Below are 17184 nucleotides of genomic sequence, written 5' to 3' on the forward strand. Positions count from 1 at the left end.
AAAAAAAAAAAAAACAAACCTGTGGTTGTCAAATTGAATCTGACTCATGGTGACTCTGTGTGTTTCAAGGTAGAACTGCTCCATAGGGTTTTCTTGGCTGTAATTGCTAGGCCTTTCTTCTGTGGTGCCTCCAGGTGGATTCAAATTGCCAACCTTTACGTTGGTAGTCAGAGCACTAACTGTTTGTGCCACCCAGAGCCCGTGAAGGGGAGGCCAGGATGGATAAAAGGGCTTCTCCCACTTTCAATCATCAGATATACAGTGAGAGAAAAGCCATCCTGAGTCAGGACCTCTCCTTGCTCACATGGTCTCCCTGTCTACACTACTGAAATACATGCATGTAGAAACTGCTCAGTGAAGCAAACCCCTCTCAAAATTATCTCAACTTGAATAATGTAAATAGATTTATGATCTGTGTGTCTTTCACATGCTTTTATGGGTGTGGAAAATGGTTTACTTTATTGATGTAAGTAAGCTGAGTTTGTTGGATCTTATTGAAAAGACCCTAGAGATCTGTCAGAAAATCCAAATCTCATTAGACTGAGGGGTGATTTAAGGGACTCTTGTTGCTTTGTTTGAGCCAGAGGTTTACTATTCCTATCGGATGTACTGATATGTATATAAGGCAAAAGGCAGGATAGTGGTTGAAGTATCACATGGGGTCTAGTTTTTGTGTAGGATACCCTATAAAATTATGCTGCATTCCTGATTCCTTCTACTTAGGGATAAAGTCATAAAATTTGTCACTTTCGGGTTGACTGTTTCAGGGAGCCATACTATACAATAGGTGTTTCTAGTGCCTTGGACGTTAGGAATCTTCAGGGTAGTGGCATAAACAGGCTAGAGGAACCTGGGGAAAGTGAATTCCTTTATTATAAAATAGTGACAATAATACTTATCTATAAATTTTGGTAAAAATGAGTCTTAATGTTTATTTAGCACATAAGAGATGAACAATAATATAACCACTGGCATAGCTGCCTTATCCTGTATCATCTACCCCCTAGATAGAAATGAATATCTATATCTATAGCTAGGAGCCCTGGTGGCACAGTGATTAAGCAGTTGGCTGCTAACTGAAAAGTCAGCGGTTTGAACCTACCAGCTGCTCCACGAGAGAAAGTTGTAGCAATCTGCTTCTGTAAAGATTACAGCCTTGGAAACCGTATGGGGCAGTTCTACTCTGTCCTATAGGGTTGCCGTGAGTCGGAATCGACTCAATGGCAGTAGGTTTTTTTGTTTTGGTTTATATCTATAGCTATGTATATATATTTATAACTATAGCTATAACTATACTTATCTATATCTATTATCCATATAATTTAATTGTATCCAAGTCACATGTGGAAGCCTCAGAAAAGAAGATTCCTTCCTCATCTATCTTTCTATCATCTATCTGTCTGTCTGTCTACTTATCTAATTTATTTATGTATTAGATTTAATGTATATAATTAAATATATAAAATAAATATGTAACACATGAATATATAACATCTATATTACATACTATATAATTTATATTCAGTTTAAAATTATTAACACTTTACATGAATCAATTTTTTTTTCTTTTTAAAAAAAGAAAAGCACTTAAATTATTTCTGATTTTCTAATTACACAACAATTTTTCCCATTCTCTCAGTTTAGTTCTTGCAAAGTATCTGGTGCAAAGCCGGTATTCAGTAATTGATGCATGGGTGTCGTTTACCAAAGACATGCCCTACATAGTTACCTGAAGCAACTAATCTTTCTTAATGTTCCAATATCACCAATATGAGTGTCCATATCACAAATGCAGTGAATCAGAACTTTCCTGTATATTCAACACGAGAGTTGATTTTTAAAATTATATGAATCATTAGGCACTCCAGGACTGGACTTCTGCTTTCTCTTTTGTTATATCTGTTTTATGAGTAATACTTTCCCTAGAAAACTGTAAAAAACTGTATTTTCCTGAAATCCAGAATTTCTCATTCATTAGGTCTCATTTTAGTCCTCACAAGTTCAATAGCATCTCTGAACATTCTAGTAGGCCTGCCAATTGCTTGTGAAGGGTGGCTACTCTCATCCAAGGCTCTTCAAATTTTAGCATCTTGGGATGGATAGGGGTGATTGAAAAAAGACTGGGATGTGAGACCTGGCTGATGGTTTTGGAATCTCTGCTATAATCATATTATCAATGCCAGAGAGTTTGGCCTTGTGAGAAAGAATCACTGAAGAAAAGAAAAAACTCTGGTTGCAGTTAATGCAATAATTAAATGAAAAAGTGTGTGTTTAAATTGCAGTTGGAATAGGAAATTAAATTACATAAAAAAGTGTTACAGATTTGGACAAGTTTTCATACTGTTAATAAATTTATGCATAATTCATTTTCTTGTAGGCTATGACAAAATAGCATAAATAACTTCATTTATAATGCTGTGAATTTTTCTGTTCTTAATTCTTAATTGGGTGATGGCTAAAATCATTTAAATGCTTCTGGATGGCTGAATATATAAATGTTTAAAATGAGCAGTTCTAATAGGTTTCTAGGCAGATTTGTTTAATAATATTACATTTATTTTCAGATGCTAACATAGCACAGATATTGTATAAAGATTGCAGCCAATATGGTGTGAGTTTGATATGATTTTTAAGAAGAAGATATTAAATCTCTACCCCTGGAGAAAGCACTCTGGTACTCATTGAGCTAATATTATATGCTAGGCACTACACTACTCACTTTCCCATTTCTTCCTTACTGTAGAGCTAAAGGAGCCCTGGTGGTGCAGTGGTTAAGAGGTTGGCTGCTAACCAAAAGGTGGGCAGTTTGAATCCATTAGCTACTCCTTGGAAACCCTATGGGGCAATTCTACACTGTCCTATAGAGTCGCTGTGAGTCAGAATTGACTCAATGGCAGTGAGTTTGGTTTGCTTTTTTTATAGACCTAAAGGCACGTGTATTAACCTCATTCAACTGGTGAGGAAATTGAGGCTCCAAGTATTTAGGAGTTAGTTAGCCCCAGGTTCCATAGGTGGTTAGTGGCAGAGCAGTGACTTTGACCCAGGTACTTTGAGTCTCTGAAACTTGCATTCTTTCCATGACCGACAGCCTGACACCTTACACACTCAGGGAAGTTTAGCACCTAAGTATCCGAGAGCCAAGCCTGCTGTAGTAGGAGGGAGTTTCTTGCTGTAGGGAGTCCCCTGGTGGTGCAAATGGTTAAGCACTCAGCTACTAATTGAAAGTTGTTGGTTCAAATCCATCCAGAGGCTCCTGGGAAGAAAGACATGGTGATCTACTTCTGAAAAATCAGCCATTGAAAACCCTGTGGAGCACAGTTCTAGTCTGACACACATGAAGTCACATGAGTCAGAGCTGACTCCGTGAAAATTGTTATTTGTTTTTGCTGCAGCAGTGGCCAGGCAGTGACTGAGTATCAGCATAGCCAGTCCTTGGGTGCTTGCAGTAGCTACCACTATAGCATCTGTTTTGTGGCTCCCAGGAACTGCACTTGAGGCAGTGACAGGAGCTACTGAAACTCAACCTCACCCTAGTGCTGAGGAGCCCACTTTTGGCAAAGGCAAGGTCTTCATTACCTGAGGCATGTGGGGAACCAGAGACAACCAGCAAAGGTGTGATAGCCTGTGGCTGCCTTGCAGGACTAGGGGACAAGCCTACCACACGGAGCCCTCGGGGTACCAAGTACAGAGCATGTGGTCCTGGGTTGCTGTGTCTGTATGTCCATCTGGGTTTGCGATTCATAGAGACCATGGCTGTCACCAATCAGATGAGTTAATACTGGAGAGTTTCCACCAGCATGGCGTATGTCTGCTTGTATGATGATATCTATACATTCCCAGCAACAACTCATTAAGATCCTTCTAGATTAACTGATCAAACTCAGGGTTGTCAGTATTCTTCCCCCAGTATATACCTACTGCTTCTTCAGAAGGATGTGGGAGTGAGAGGATGGTTAAGGCAATGGGCCTGCCATGGTCCTGCAGGCAGACTGCTCTTCACCTTACTGGCTGTGTGACTTTGGGCAATCTGCTTAACCTCTATGCCCCATTTCCTCATCTGTATAATGGGGTGATAACAATACTTGTCTCATAGCATTATTGTAAGGATGAAGTGAAATAATTTTATGGAATTCTTGGTACATATTAAATACTCAACACTTGTTAGCTATTATTTTTATTCTCCTTTTTCTGCTAGACCATTCGTCTGCCCCTGGGAAGATAAATTTGGTGTTACTGTATCAAAACGGAAAGTAGCAGAATCAGCACAATACATCCATCTCCCCACCCCCGCCCTTTTTTAGTGCCATTAATGACATGCATTTACTGGGAATCACTTTGGGAGTTCACTAGTCAAGTGTAAAGATCTAATCTTTTTCCATTTAGGGAAATGATCGCCAATCTAAGTCTACAATCGGATACAGTGACAACTCTTCTCCTCAACCCCAGAAGAGAAAAGGGAAAAAAGAAGATGTTGCAAATTCAGAAAAACCCACGAAAGTGAAACAAAATGTAAAGTTAAAGAATTCACTGCAAACAATTCCAAACAGTGGTAAGTTTATTGCTACAATTATACAGCCATCTTGAGGCTGTGACATAATTTTAGTTCTTACACAGATTCGTTAATTTTCCTGGGTGCACAAAAGGTACTCTGTATAAGAATTTTCGAGGAAGGCTTTTTGGATATGAGGGATGCTGCTGTTTTTCATGCTCCATTTCTTAGGTGTTGCGTTGGGAGAACTCTTATTTTGGAAGCAAATGTTTCTTGTGGTGGTCTTATAAAAAAGGTAAAATTTACCATTGTCTGCTCCTACTGATAGTGCTTGATTAACATTTTTATCAGCTGCTGTTGACATCAGTTTCCCTTATTTATCTCCAGCCCATGCCCACATTCATTGTGGTTTACTTTTCACACAGATCACCTTTCCTGACAAGATGTTTTATAATTCTACTGATAGTCAAGAGAATACTAAACACACACAAAACTTTACCAATAAGTAACAGCATACATACCAAAAATAGTTAATGCAGTTTTTTCTTCAATACCATGTGAGAGGTGGTATACCAGTTGCCGTCAAGTCATAGTGACCCTGTAGAACAGAGTGGAACTGTCCCATAGTGTTTCCAAGGCTATGATCTTTATGGAAGCAGACTGCCACATCTTTCTCCCAGTGGGGCATAGCGCGTGAGAGGGGAGTGATGTGGGAGGGCAGGAAGGGCTGCCTGGAAAAAAGCCCAGTGGAGTGACTGCTTCTCCTTCCTACCTGGAATCTGCTCACACCACCTGCAGTGGGACATGGTGGGGTGCCCAGGAGGAGGATGGATGGGTTGAGGTGTGGACAGAGCCTCATCTTGTGCCTGGAGGCCCCACTCATTTCACGGTTGTTATGAGAAGTCACATTAGAACCACAGCTAAGGAAGGCTTCACAACTGATGAGACTTCGGGAACTTGTGCGAGAGTCTACAGGAAACTGCACAAATGATGAAAGAGCTGGAAGAAACATGCGTGAGATTAGGTTAAAAGAATAGGCTAAATGAATGAACCAATTACACAAAGAGGGACCAATTACACAAAGTGCAAGGGGTTTAAGTCTTGAATGACTTAAGTCATGGTGATAGCTGGAAGTCAGAGTCCTAGATTCTTGTCCTAGTCCTGCTATTGACTTTGGGCAAGTCACGAAACTTTTTTTTAGCTTTATTATCCATCTGTAAAATGTGGGCTCATACTAAGATTTATCTTTAAGGTTTTGCTTATCTAAGTCTGAACACTCCTTGTCAGTCACCACGAAACAAGGGGGCCAGAGTGGAGTGCAGTCATTCAGCAAATGTTTACTGAGTGCCTGTTACATGGCAGGTGGAATCCCTGGGTGGTGCAGATGGTTGATATGCTCAGCTGCTAATCCAAAGGTAGGAGGTTCTAGTCTACCCAGAGGTGTCTTGGAAGAAAGGCTTGGCAATCTACTTCTGAAAAATCAGCTATTGAAAACCCTATGGAGCAGAGCTCTACTGTGACACACATGGGGTCACCATGAGTCAGAACTGACTCAACAGCAACTTTTTTTTTTTTTTTTGAATTAACAGATACCAATGGGGGGAAAAATTAACTTGGAAGAACATGCTATTCATTGAGCATAAAAATTAACAGAGGCTTATTTTAATCAATGTATTTTAGATTGTGACACTCCCAAGGTTATGGACTTTATCTTGCTAGTATTTTTATCCCTAACAACTGACACAAGTTTAATACATATGAAGGAATGAATGGTGGAAGTTAAAAAATAGATAAGTCTCTGTAATATTAAAATCCACTCAGAAACAGGACCCGTTTTAAAGTTTTTATGAATTATTTTTTATTGAAATGCTTTTATAGAAGATTGATTGCTTATTCTCTGTGATGCTCTTACTATCTTATGAAAATTCCTTTCCAAATCCTACTTTCAGTATATTTTTTAAAAGTTTTTAGATTTAGTATTTGACCCTGAGAACAAATCTCACAACATTATCTTTTCAGGTGATGCCATTTATAGAGAGTTGGGGACACAAGAGGCTGCCTGAACACATCCACCTTTTGTAGAGAAGAAACCTTTACTAAAAGTTGTATTATCAGTATTTTTGCTTTTGTAGAAATTCACAATTTTCAAAAACATTTGTGTCTATTTGCATAGAAAAAGAACAAAAACATGTTTAACACTGAAGCAAGTCATATTTTAAAAATGCTAAGAAAAGGTAGAAGCCCTCAACAGTTCTTTCCTTGTCTTTAGAGCATCCTGCAGTTGTTTTGGACAATTGCCTATTTAAAGTGTATATTTTCTAATGAGCTTTATCATAAGCAGATCACAGGTTTTTAACTGTTCGGATCTCATTGTTATATGGAACATCTGCTGGTGTCTTTTGAATAAAGATTCTGGGGACTGAATTTTTTTTTTTTCCCCAGTAGGAGGCTTGTACCATTGATCTAGAAGCATATTTAAGCGTTTCCTGATAGAAAGAACATGTAACCTGGAAAATGATTGAATCTTGGCTTCCAGAAACAACTTCTCCAGGAAAAAGGAAAAAAAAAAAAAAAACAAACGCTTAAAAAAACCTGTGCGGTTCAACTGGCTTAAACAATGATTGATAAATTTAAGCAGATTAGCTTAAACCCATACTATTGAATATTGAGCTATTTTTCCTTAATGGATCTTCCTCTGCATGTCTTGGCCGTAGAAATTTTCCAGATCGTCATGTCAAACCATCTCTTTTTTCTTTAACTGCTTAATCCAACCTTCAGTTGCTTTTTAGTTTAATGCCATCTATTTTAGTAATTAGAATCAAGTGTGTGCTTTTGGATCCTTCTTTCTCAAGAGGGCTCTTATTCTTTAGAGAGGTAAAAGCAGTAAAGATCTGAAAGAAAATGAATGTGAAGGGCGTGGAGAATCAAGATAATGAGTAAAAAATAGAAGAGTTTAGTTTTAGAGATGAAATCTATGTAGTTTTTTCTACTTAAAATATATATTTTAATTTGGTATTAAATAATTTTATTTCAAAGGATTAAATATTAGAGTTAGTGTGAATATCTATGTTTATTTTATAGCATATGTTAAATGTGAATTTTCTATCCAGTGTTTTTTTGCCTATGTACTTTTACAACTGTTCTCATCTTAATTTGAAAAAAAAAGACTTTGTAGACTATCTTCATTTTTTATAATTAAGATTGGAGTTGCATGTTTTTGTTCTTTTTTTCTCTATATTTTGATATTTAATGCTATATGAGCAATGCTGAAATCAGTCTGTAGATGGCAACCTGGATCTAATTTTATTTCCTTTTGACTCTTTCTCTCTGTAATAGTAAAGCTTAATAATAATTCAAGCAGAGCAGTGACATATTTCTTTAGGGAAACAAATCCCATTTTCTTTTGGTAGCCAATATGTAAAATAAGATTGGGTGGTGATTGATGAAGTTAGGTGTGAAATGCATTTTTAGTGCTACATTTAAATACCAGCTTAACTGGCCAGCACATGTTTTTGTTACACTTTACACTTCAATTGTGGTGCCTTGAGATATGTTTTAGAGGCTGTTAACTAGCTGTACTCTCTATTATGAGCAAAATAGTAATGATGATGGTTTTGAAATAGCATTTTGGGTAACTAATTATATTCATTGTTAGTTTTAATATTTGGTACATGAAAAAATTTAGTGATTTTTGGAACCCTTGGGAACACAGGAAGTATAGTGAATTTTGGCCTCCTTAGAAATGTTGGAAAGGCTGCAGAGAAAATACCCAGGTCTGTATTACTACAGCCTATGTTGTATTAATAATTATACAAACTTTTAAAAGGCAAAGTGTGAAAATGTAAGCAAAAACAGGGATTGCCTTCTTTTGAAGGATGTGGTTCTCTCTTTCTACATGTGTGCACACACGCATGCACACCTATGCACTCACACATGCACACACTCACACGTCCACATGCACACACACACGTGCACACTCATACCAGGACCTGTATCCTTCTTGATGCAGTTCCTGGCTTACTCCCAGTGTTGTTCTGTGATAGTTCCCAAGGAACCCGTGTGATTTAAAGTCTTGATGAATGATAGGGAGCAGGTGCAGTGCCTGAGAAAGGATGCCTGAATATTATGACCTTGCTTGGGTGACTGCCCTTGAGCAGTCATGCTCTTGAATTTCCTGGTAACTACAACCTGGACATGGTTTGCCTGCATTGCTCTGAGCATGATGCATTACCGCAGTCCATCCTTAGAGTCACAGAGCCAGGGGCGCATGGAAACCAAAGCTTTTTTGGTTCAGCCATGAACCAGTGCTTAGGCACTTACATGGTCTATAGTCACAAAAGACCCTGAAGATGAAGCAGAAGGCACGTTTTCCAAATGTCTGTCCTTGCTCTCTCAAGTCTAACCCTCCAAGGGGTATCATGTACTGGAAGGAGTTGTATAAGAAGAAACAAAGATAGTTTCATAAAGTGTGGCACTGGTTTTATTTAATAAGCTAAGGTAAGACTTATGATTCATTGGTGTCCATTGCCCGCACATTCACCCTATAACAGGGTTTCTGTTCCTTCATTGATCATAACTTCTGTCTCAATGGCAGTGTATGTTGTGGGATATGGGTCAGATTTTATTACATCAAGTACTACTCTGATAAAAATTTGTTAAGACAAGCAGTTTTCCAAGGCCTACTGACCCACTTATTGTAATGATATATTGTGCAACAAAATTCTAGTACAGAAAGGGGTTTTAGTAATTTCTTGAGGGTTTACTGTGGCATCATTCAAATTCTATTAATAAACGTTAGTTTCAGAATGTGTATTTTGCCATCAACTTTAGTGCTGAGAGATTGAAAACTTGCAGGCTGACTGAATACCAGTAAGATGTGTATCTCAGTCTGAATGGAGTTTAAGATACTAACCCTCTTTAGAAAAAGATTATTTTCATATCTTGTGCTCTTATACATTGTATAGAGAAGTACTGTGAGAGAATCATTCTTTAATAGCAGATATAGGGTTGAAACCTCTGCAGTAAATTCTTTTGGGAGCTATTTTTTATGGAGCCTAGTGAGGGTTATAGAGATGCTATTGGTTTTCGAGAGAAGTTTGTGAGATATTGGATTATACAGATCTTTCTAAACCTTCGGAAGATTTTATTCCATAATTTATTTTAAGTAGATATTTTGGTACTTACATCACATTTTCTGTAAAAATAGCCCATAAAATTCTATGTAACCCATGTTGTTACTGTTGTTAGCTGGCTTCGAGTTGGCCCCAGGCTCATGGAGACCCCACACACAACAGGATTGGACTGTTGTGATCCATAGGATTTTCATTGGCTGATTTTTGGAAGTAGATTGCCCAGCCTTTCTTCCTAGTCTGTCTCATTTTGGAAGCTCTGGTTGTTTAGCATCATAGCAACACTGAAGCCACTAGTGACAGATGAGTGGTGGCTTCTTTTGAGGAACATTGGCCAGGAATTGAATCCGAGTCTTCTGCACAGAAGGCAACAATTCTACCACTGAACCACCACTGCCCTCAAGTAATCCATAATGCATCTTAATCACTGCGTTTTACTAATAATGCCATATAATGTACCCACAGGGTGTAATAACGTTTCTGATGGAAACACAAACTAGGAGTTCTGTATTAGAATACCAGGAACTCACGTTACCTGCTGCAGAGGGATTTAAAACTGCCCTAGGTCAAGTCACTGGCGAAGGCCAGAGCCTTGAGGTCAGGGATCCAACGAGGTTTGAGTCCGAAGAGGAACGCAAGGGTTAGGGGGCCAAATCTGGGGTTACAGGCATAGGGACATGCACCGTGGGCTGAGGTTCTTTTATTAGTGTGATTCTCTGTAAGAGGATTATGTTGGGATTGTCTCATCTTTGTGTTTTTCCCAACCTCCAGGATTTGGCTGGCCAGTCTCCCTTTTCATAGATGCTACACATTACTTCTGAGCAGTGCCTCTTTTCTTCTTGACCCCCTGAAGGCTCCAACACGTTTCACAGCATTTCCTTAATTCCAAAGCCTCCAACGTCAGCTCTAAACCTTGCTGTAGCTTACTGTAGATAAAACGTGTATCCACACCAATGCTTAGTTTCTGGCACAATAAAGTCTGGAACATGATTCATCTGCTTTTCAGAAAGAAATCAAAATTGAGTTTGTTGTTGTTTGTGAGGAGCCCTGTGGCACAGTGGTTAAAGGGGCTTGTCCGCTAACTGGAAGGTTGTTGGTTTGAACCCACCAGCTCCTCCATGAGGGAAAGATGTGGCAGTATGCTTCTGTAAAGATTTACAGTCTTGGAAAACCTATGGGGAAGTTCTATTCTGTCCTGTAGGGTCACTGTGAGTCGGAATGGACTTGACAGCGGTGGGTTTGGTTTTGGTTTTGGTGGTGGTTTGTTAGTTACCATACAGTTGGCTGTGACTCATGGCGACCTTATGTATAACAGAACGAAACGTTGCCCAGTCCTGCACCATTTTCATGATCATTGATATATTTGAGTCAATTGTTGTGGCTATTGTATCAATCTATCTCACTGAGGGTGTCTCTTGTTTTCAATGACCTACTACTTTACCAAACATGATGTCCCTTTTTAGTTACTGGTCCTTCCTAATGACATGTCCAAAGTAAAGAGCTCTTACCGCCCTCACTTCTAAGAAGCATTCTGGTTGTACGTATTCTAAGACTGATGAAATTGGGTCATACTGGACATTTCGTCATGGGATCTGAAGTAGGGCCCAGACCGAGGCTTAGCTAGGGAGAAGTCTATACCAGGAATGACTGGGAGACACTGATCATGGGTGAGTGGCAGAAAGAAGGAGGAGGAAGTAGCCATGGGATTTATTACCCTTCCTCCCTCCTCAACCTCCTCTTTCCTGTACCAGGCCTTGGTTGAAATAAAACCAGGGTGGAGACCTGGTCTGTTAAAATATCACATCACAGGGTACCAGGGGAGTGGGGAGGGGTGTTATCTACTTTTCTGTTGTAGCTGCTCCTTGGTCATCATTCATATGTAAGTGATATATATAAACATTCACCAGAATATTCCACACAGAGTAGCACTCAGTTAGTGTTTGCTGAGTGTGTGTGTGTGTGTGTGTGTGTGTGTGTGTAGGTCAAGCATGCCTATAGTTGTGACAATTGAGATCAAGGACTGCCAGTTACAAAGATTGAGTAATGTTACAAATTCTGTTACCTACCCATGCTTTAGAACATTTCATTTGTGGATTTTAACCTGATATTTTATAAACTTAATCTAAAAATACTCAGAAGAGATGAAGAGCATTTGATTAGTTTTCCAGATGAGAGGGAAAAGTAGAGAAACCAGAGTTTACCGAGAGTCAGAGGGTATGTCAATGGCTAGTGATTTCTGGAAACTCCCACACTGCCCCATCGTTGGCTAAGGGGTGGACACCGTGTGGCTTGTTTGTAGGCCTATTAATGCCCATGGGTCTAGGGAAAGGCATGAGAGAGGTTTTCTTGTGCATGTCCTTTGACCTGTCTTCCTTCAGTGGTGAGAATATTGACGTATCTCCGCAAACACTGAAGCTTATCGGAGAGATTTTGGGGAGTTCCTATTTTTCTCCTCCTCCATTCTTCAGTATTGCATATTCTTTTGTAAAATGGGAATGATTTGAGAACTTTCTGTTTTGTAGATGTAGGAGTTAGTTTGGTATAGTCATGGTTCAGTGGTAGAATTCTTGCCATCCATGCTGGAGACCCAGATTCAATTCCTGGCCAGTGCACCTCATTCATGCACAGCCACCACCCCTCTGTCAGTAGAGGCTTGCATGTTTCTGTGATGCTAAATAGGTTTCAGCAGAGCTTCCAGACTAAGAGACACTAGGAAGAAAGTCCTGGTGATCTGCCTCCTAAAATTAGCCAGTGAAAACCCTATGGATCACAGTGGTCCAGTCTGCAACTGGTCATGTGGATGGTGCAGGTCCAGGCAGCATTTTGTTCCGTTGTACATGAGGTCACCATGAGTTGGGGACTAACTCCATGGAAGTCAATAACAACAACAGGAGTTAGTTATTACTAACAAGGAGTCTCCTTTTTTGCAATCCTGGATTGGATAATGGGTCTTTGCTACTCTCACACATCCCAGGCTGGGAAGAGTCTAAATCTTCAGCATTCAGACCTATATTTTCAGGAGTTGGGAACCTTGAAAAAGGTGGATATTTTTGAGGCTGATCTCTAATTTATTTATCAAATGACCAAATCCAATTTTTTTTTTTTTTGCAGTTACTTGAATGTGTTAGGACTTAAACTGTCATAGCCTGAACCCTTCTCTGTGTCTGAATTTCCTTCCCCGTGTTTCATGTATCTTTAGGCTTAACCTCACTTTGCTTCCTGGAACACCTTTCAGTTTTTTGTTAAACATTTATTGAGTGCCTACTCTGTGCCACACACTTTGCTAATCACCAGGGATAACTCCATTTTTTCTTTTTTAAACTAATTGCTCATCACACATTTTCTTCCAATAGTCAGTTGTAATTGTATCTCAATAAATTGTTCTTGATGAACTAGGAGCAGTTTTTCTTCCCCATCCATTTCAATGACCAAACTCCATTCACCACCTATAAATGCCAAAATGTGTTTATGTTGTAAGCACTGACATTTTTTTCTTCTTGGTTTTGTCATTTCCTAGGCCTCTGTATCAACTGTGTCCGTTTAGAAAGTAGCAGCACGTTGCCAGAGACCAAGGTCATTTCTGCTTATATGTATTTAGCACTGTGTCTGGGACACCTGGTACTGCAAGACAGGGGAGAGATATTCCCTCACTCATATAATATGCTGGGGCACCTTTGTAGACTGTGGCTTACTTTATATATGAATTCTATTTTTCATTCTTCTCTTTTGCCCTCCTTGTTTTTGGAGTAAGATACAATGTTTACTGCAAATCACCATGCAATGTTCCTATCACAAAGGGGCTAAAGAGGAAGAGATAATATCTATAAAGTACTTTTGAGCTTCTTAGAGTTAATCCAACCCACCAAACCCACTGCCGTCCAGTCGATTCTGACTCATAGCAACTCTACAGGACAGAGCAGAACTCCCTCATAGGGTTTCCAAGGCTGTAAATCTTTATGGAAGAAGGCTGCCACACCTTTCTCCTGTGGAGTGGCTGATGGATTCAAATCGATGGCCTTTTCAGTTCGCATCTGAGCGCTTTAATGACTGCACCACCAAGGCTTCTCTTAGGGTTAAAGCTATCCATTTATTTTTATTTTATATATATGGATGATAATTTCAAATTGTTTCTGTGAAATTGGGCAAAGTGTCATTCCTGTTAAAATGACATAACAAAACCACTTTTCCTAACGTGAGTGCAGCTGACAGCCCCTCTCTGCTCCCTTTACAAGTTAAGGGCTTGTGTTGGTCACGTTTGGATGGATTATAGCTGCTTTTCTTCATGTCCTTGCTTTCCTTAATAGTAAGAGTACCAGCACAAAGGAAAAGTCGTTTTATGTTGGGTGCTGTGCCATAGTAAGAAGCAGGAAGCATCCTTCCAAATCATTGAATAAAATCCCTCAGACACTGGCGAGGCAGGCCAGCAACCTGTGCCGTTTCATAACATCTCAGGATCATGTAGGGCTTCTGGATGATCTTAGGATGAAGGCTTGTGCCCATACGACTTGTCATTTCCTGAAGCAGTAGTTTCATGGGCTTTTAGTAATGTTTCTTGTAATAAGAGTTCCATGCTTGTTTGGTAAATATTGGATTACACAAAGTTAAGCAGTTTTCTTTGCTATAGGATTTCTCAGAGCCTCAGTGTGGAAGTAGCCCATGCTTTTTTGGATTATGGATTTCTTCCTGAGGAGCATCTAGTCAGACTATTGTTCTTTAGAACATACTTGAGAAATATTTATGTACACAAATAGGCAAGGTGTGTCCATACATTACTGCTTCCTTGGTGGTTGTTATGGAGCCCTGGTGGCACAGTGGTTAAGCATTCAGCTGCTAACCAAAAGGTTGGCAGTTTGAATCCACCAGCCACTTTCTTGCAAACCCTATGAGGCAGTTCTACTCTGTCCTAAAGGGTCGGTATGAGTTGGAATCCACTCGATGGCAATAGGTTTGGTTTTGGTTTTTGGTGGTTGTAAGGTGTATTGCTTTCCTAGGGCTTCTGTAACAAATTGCTACAAATTGGGTGGCTTGAAACAGCAGAAATTTATTCCCTGATAGTTCTGAAAGCTAGAAGTCCAACATCAAGGTGTCAGCAGGGCCATGCTTTCTCTGAAACCTCTAGTATCCTTGCTTGTCTCTTCCAGCTTCTAATGGCTCCCACAGTCTTTGGCGTTCCTTGGCTTGTAGTTGCATCTCTCCATTCTCTGCTCTGTCTTCACATGGCCTTCTCTGTGTTTCTTCTCCTCTTCTTATAAGGCTGTGTCACTGAGGAATTGCAGCCCATCACCATTAAATACATCTTTTCTTTTGGGCTGGACAGATTGCACAGGGAGGAATCCTTTTATTTCCTGCCTGGGGCAATCTGGCATGGTGATGGAAGGGAGTAGATGCCTGACAGCATTCTGTGAGCTCAAGTGGGGGAAAGGCTTGGGATTTAACTTCTTAAAATGTAGAATTTTATCTAATCTTCTTGTTTTGAGCAAGGTGCCTCACCTCAGCTATGCTGGTGTTTCCCGTTCTCTGTTCCAAGTCAAGCTCTCCATTGCCTAAGTAGGCTGGAGGAAGAGATATAGGAGACTAACTCCTCCTATAAGGAGGCCTGGTGGCGTACGGGTTAAGCGCTTATCTGCTGACCAAAAGGTTGGTGGTTCAAACCCATCCAGAGGCTCTGCGAGAGAAAGACCTCACGATCTGCTTCCGTAAAGATTACTGCCTAGGAAACCCTATGGGGAAGTTCTGCTGTGTCACACAGGGTCACTATGAGTCAGAATCAACTCTATGGCACCCAATAACAACAGTTCCTCCTATGCAACCTATCATCCAATCCTTCTGTTTTTAGCCCCACACTGCACATTAGTCTTCAGTGGTACTTGGTTCCTCCAGTTCCTGAGTCTTTCCAGATTTCTGCAACATGGATTGGCCTGCTTACTGTTGGTCTTCCCACAGGTATCCCGAACATACACCCCAATTACCACTCACATTCTGTTTTCAAAATTTCATTTGATATGTTTTGTATGTTGCCATTTCTTCTTACATTCCCTTTGTCCTTCTAGATTTATACATTCAAAATATTTACTTTTTAAAGTGGGGTTTTAGAAGAGAGTTGGGATAAATCCATGCGTTCAGTCTGCTGTATTTAACTGGAAGTCATCCAAGCATTTAATAGGCACTGTCTCACTAATGGAGCCCTGGTGTCACAGTCGTTAAGAGCAACAGCTGCTAACCAAAAGGTTGGCAGTTCGAATCCACCAGCCATTCCTTGGAAACCCTATGGGTCAGTTCTTCTTTGTCCTGTAGGGTCACTATGAGTCGGAATTGACTTGACAACAACAGGTTTTATCTCACTAATGCACTAAGAAGAAAATACTGTTTCCTATCCCCAGTTTATGGATGAGAACACTAAAGAGCAGAGCAGTTACTTGCTCAATGTCCCACAGTTATTAAGTTGTAGAAGGAAATTTGAATCCAATTCTGACTCCAAATCCTGTGCTATTTATTAACAACTACCCTATACTATGCTTTATACTTAATTTTAAATTAAGTTGGACGTATATCAAAAATAGGCAGGCCCTGGGTGGCACAAATGGTTAAGCACTCCACTACTGGCTGAGGCTGGCAATTCAAACCCACCCAGAGGCACCCTGGAAGACAGGCCTGGAGATCTGTTTCCAAAAGTCCACAGCCTTGAAAAACTCTGTGGAGCACAGTTCTTCTCAGCACACATGGGGTCACTGTGGACTGTAATCAACTTAACAGCAACTAAAAACAACATAGCAAATAATAACACATAACATTTCATATATTCAACAGGCACCATGGCACGCTCTGTGCATGTAAAATGAATAATCCTTTCTCTCGAGCATCATTGTATATAAATACCACAAGGACACACTCTAGGGAAGTATTGGGGAAGGGAAACCTCTCTTTGATGAGGAATGCTTCATAAAAGAGATGACATTATGGCTGGGTCTTGAAGGATGAACAGAGCATTCTCAGAGGGAAAAGAGGAAGAGAATCCCGGTCAAGGAAAGAGGCTGAGTACAGGGGCAGAAGGATGGAATATTTTGAGAATGTTGAGTAAATTCATATGGTTGGAGCTTATGATATGTGGAGAGAAGTAGTGGGAGAGAAAATGGAAAAGATAATAATAACTCTTTTTATTGGTGCCTACTTATAACACATACTACCAGTTGCCGTCAGGTCAATTCCAACTTATGGTGACCCCATGTATGTTAGAGTAGAACTGTGCTCCATAGGGTTTTCAGTGGCTGATTTCTTAAAGATCACCAGGTCTTTCTTCTGAGGTGGCTCTTGGTGGACTTGAACCTCTTTCTGTTAGCAGCTGAGCATGTTAACCATTTGCACCAGCCATGGACTCCTTACACATGTTGTTGTTGTCCTTACACATCGAGTCAGTTCCGACTCATAGTGACCCTGTGTTCAATGGAATGAAACACTGCCCGGTCCTGCACCATCCTCACAATTGTTATGCTTGAGTCCATCATTGCAGCCACTGTATCAGTACAACTAGTTGAGGGTCTTCCTCTTTTTCGCTGACCCTCTACCAAG

At 40.0% G+C, this 17184-nt stretch overlaps 1 protein-coding gene across 1 annotated transcript in view; it reads left to right on the forward strand.

Annotated features, from left to right (window-relative positions):
* DCDC2 (doublecortin domain containing 2) overlaps positions 1-17184 on the forward strand; it is a 292326-nt gene that overhangs the window by 115352 nt on the left and 159790 nt on the right. The window contains exon 7 of the mRNA XM_004383992.2: positions 4384-4549. Coding sequence (XP_004384049.1) covers positions 4384-4549 — 166 coding nt within the window. The remainder of the gene's footprint in view (positions 1-4383; positions 4550-17184) is intronic.

Source organism: Trichechus manatus, unplaced genomic scaffold (assembly GCF_000243295.1).
Source record: "Trichechus manatus latirostris isolate Lorelei unplaced genomic scaffold, TriManLat1.0 scaffold00115, whole genome shotgun sequence".
Lineage (NCBI taxonomy): Eukaryota > Metazoa > Chordata > Mammalia > Sirenia > Trichechidae > Trichechus > Trichechus manatus.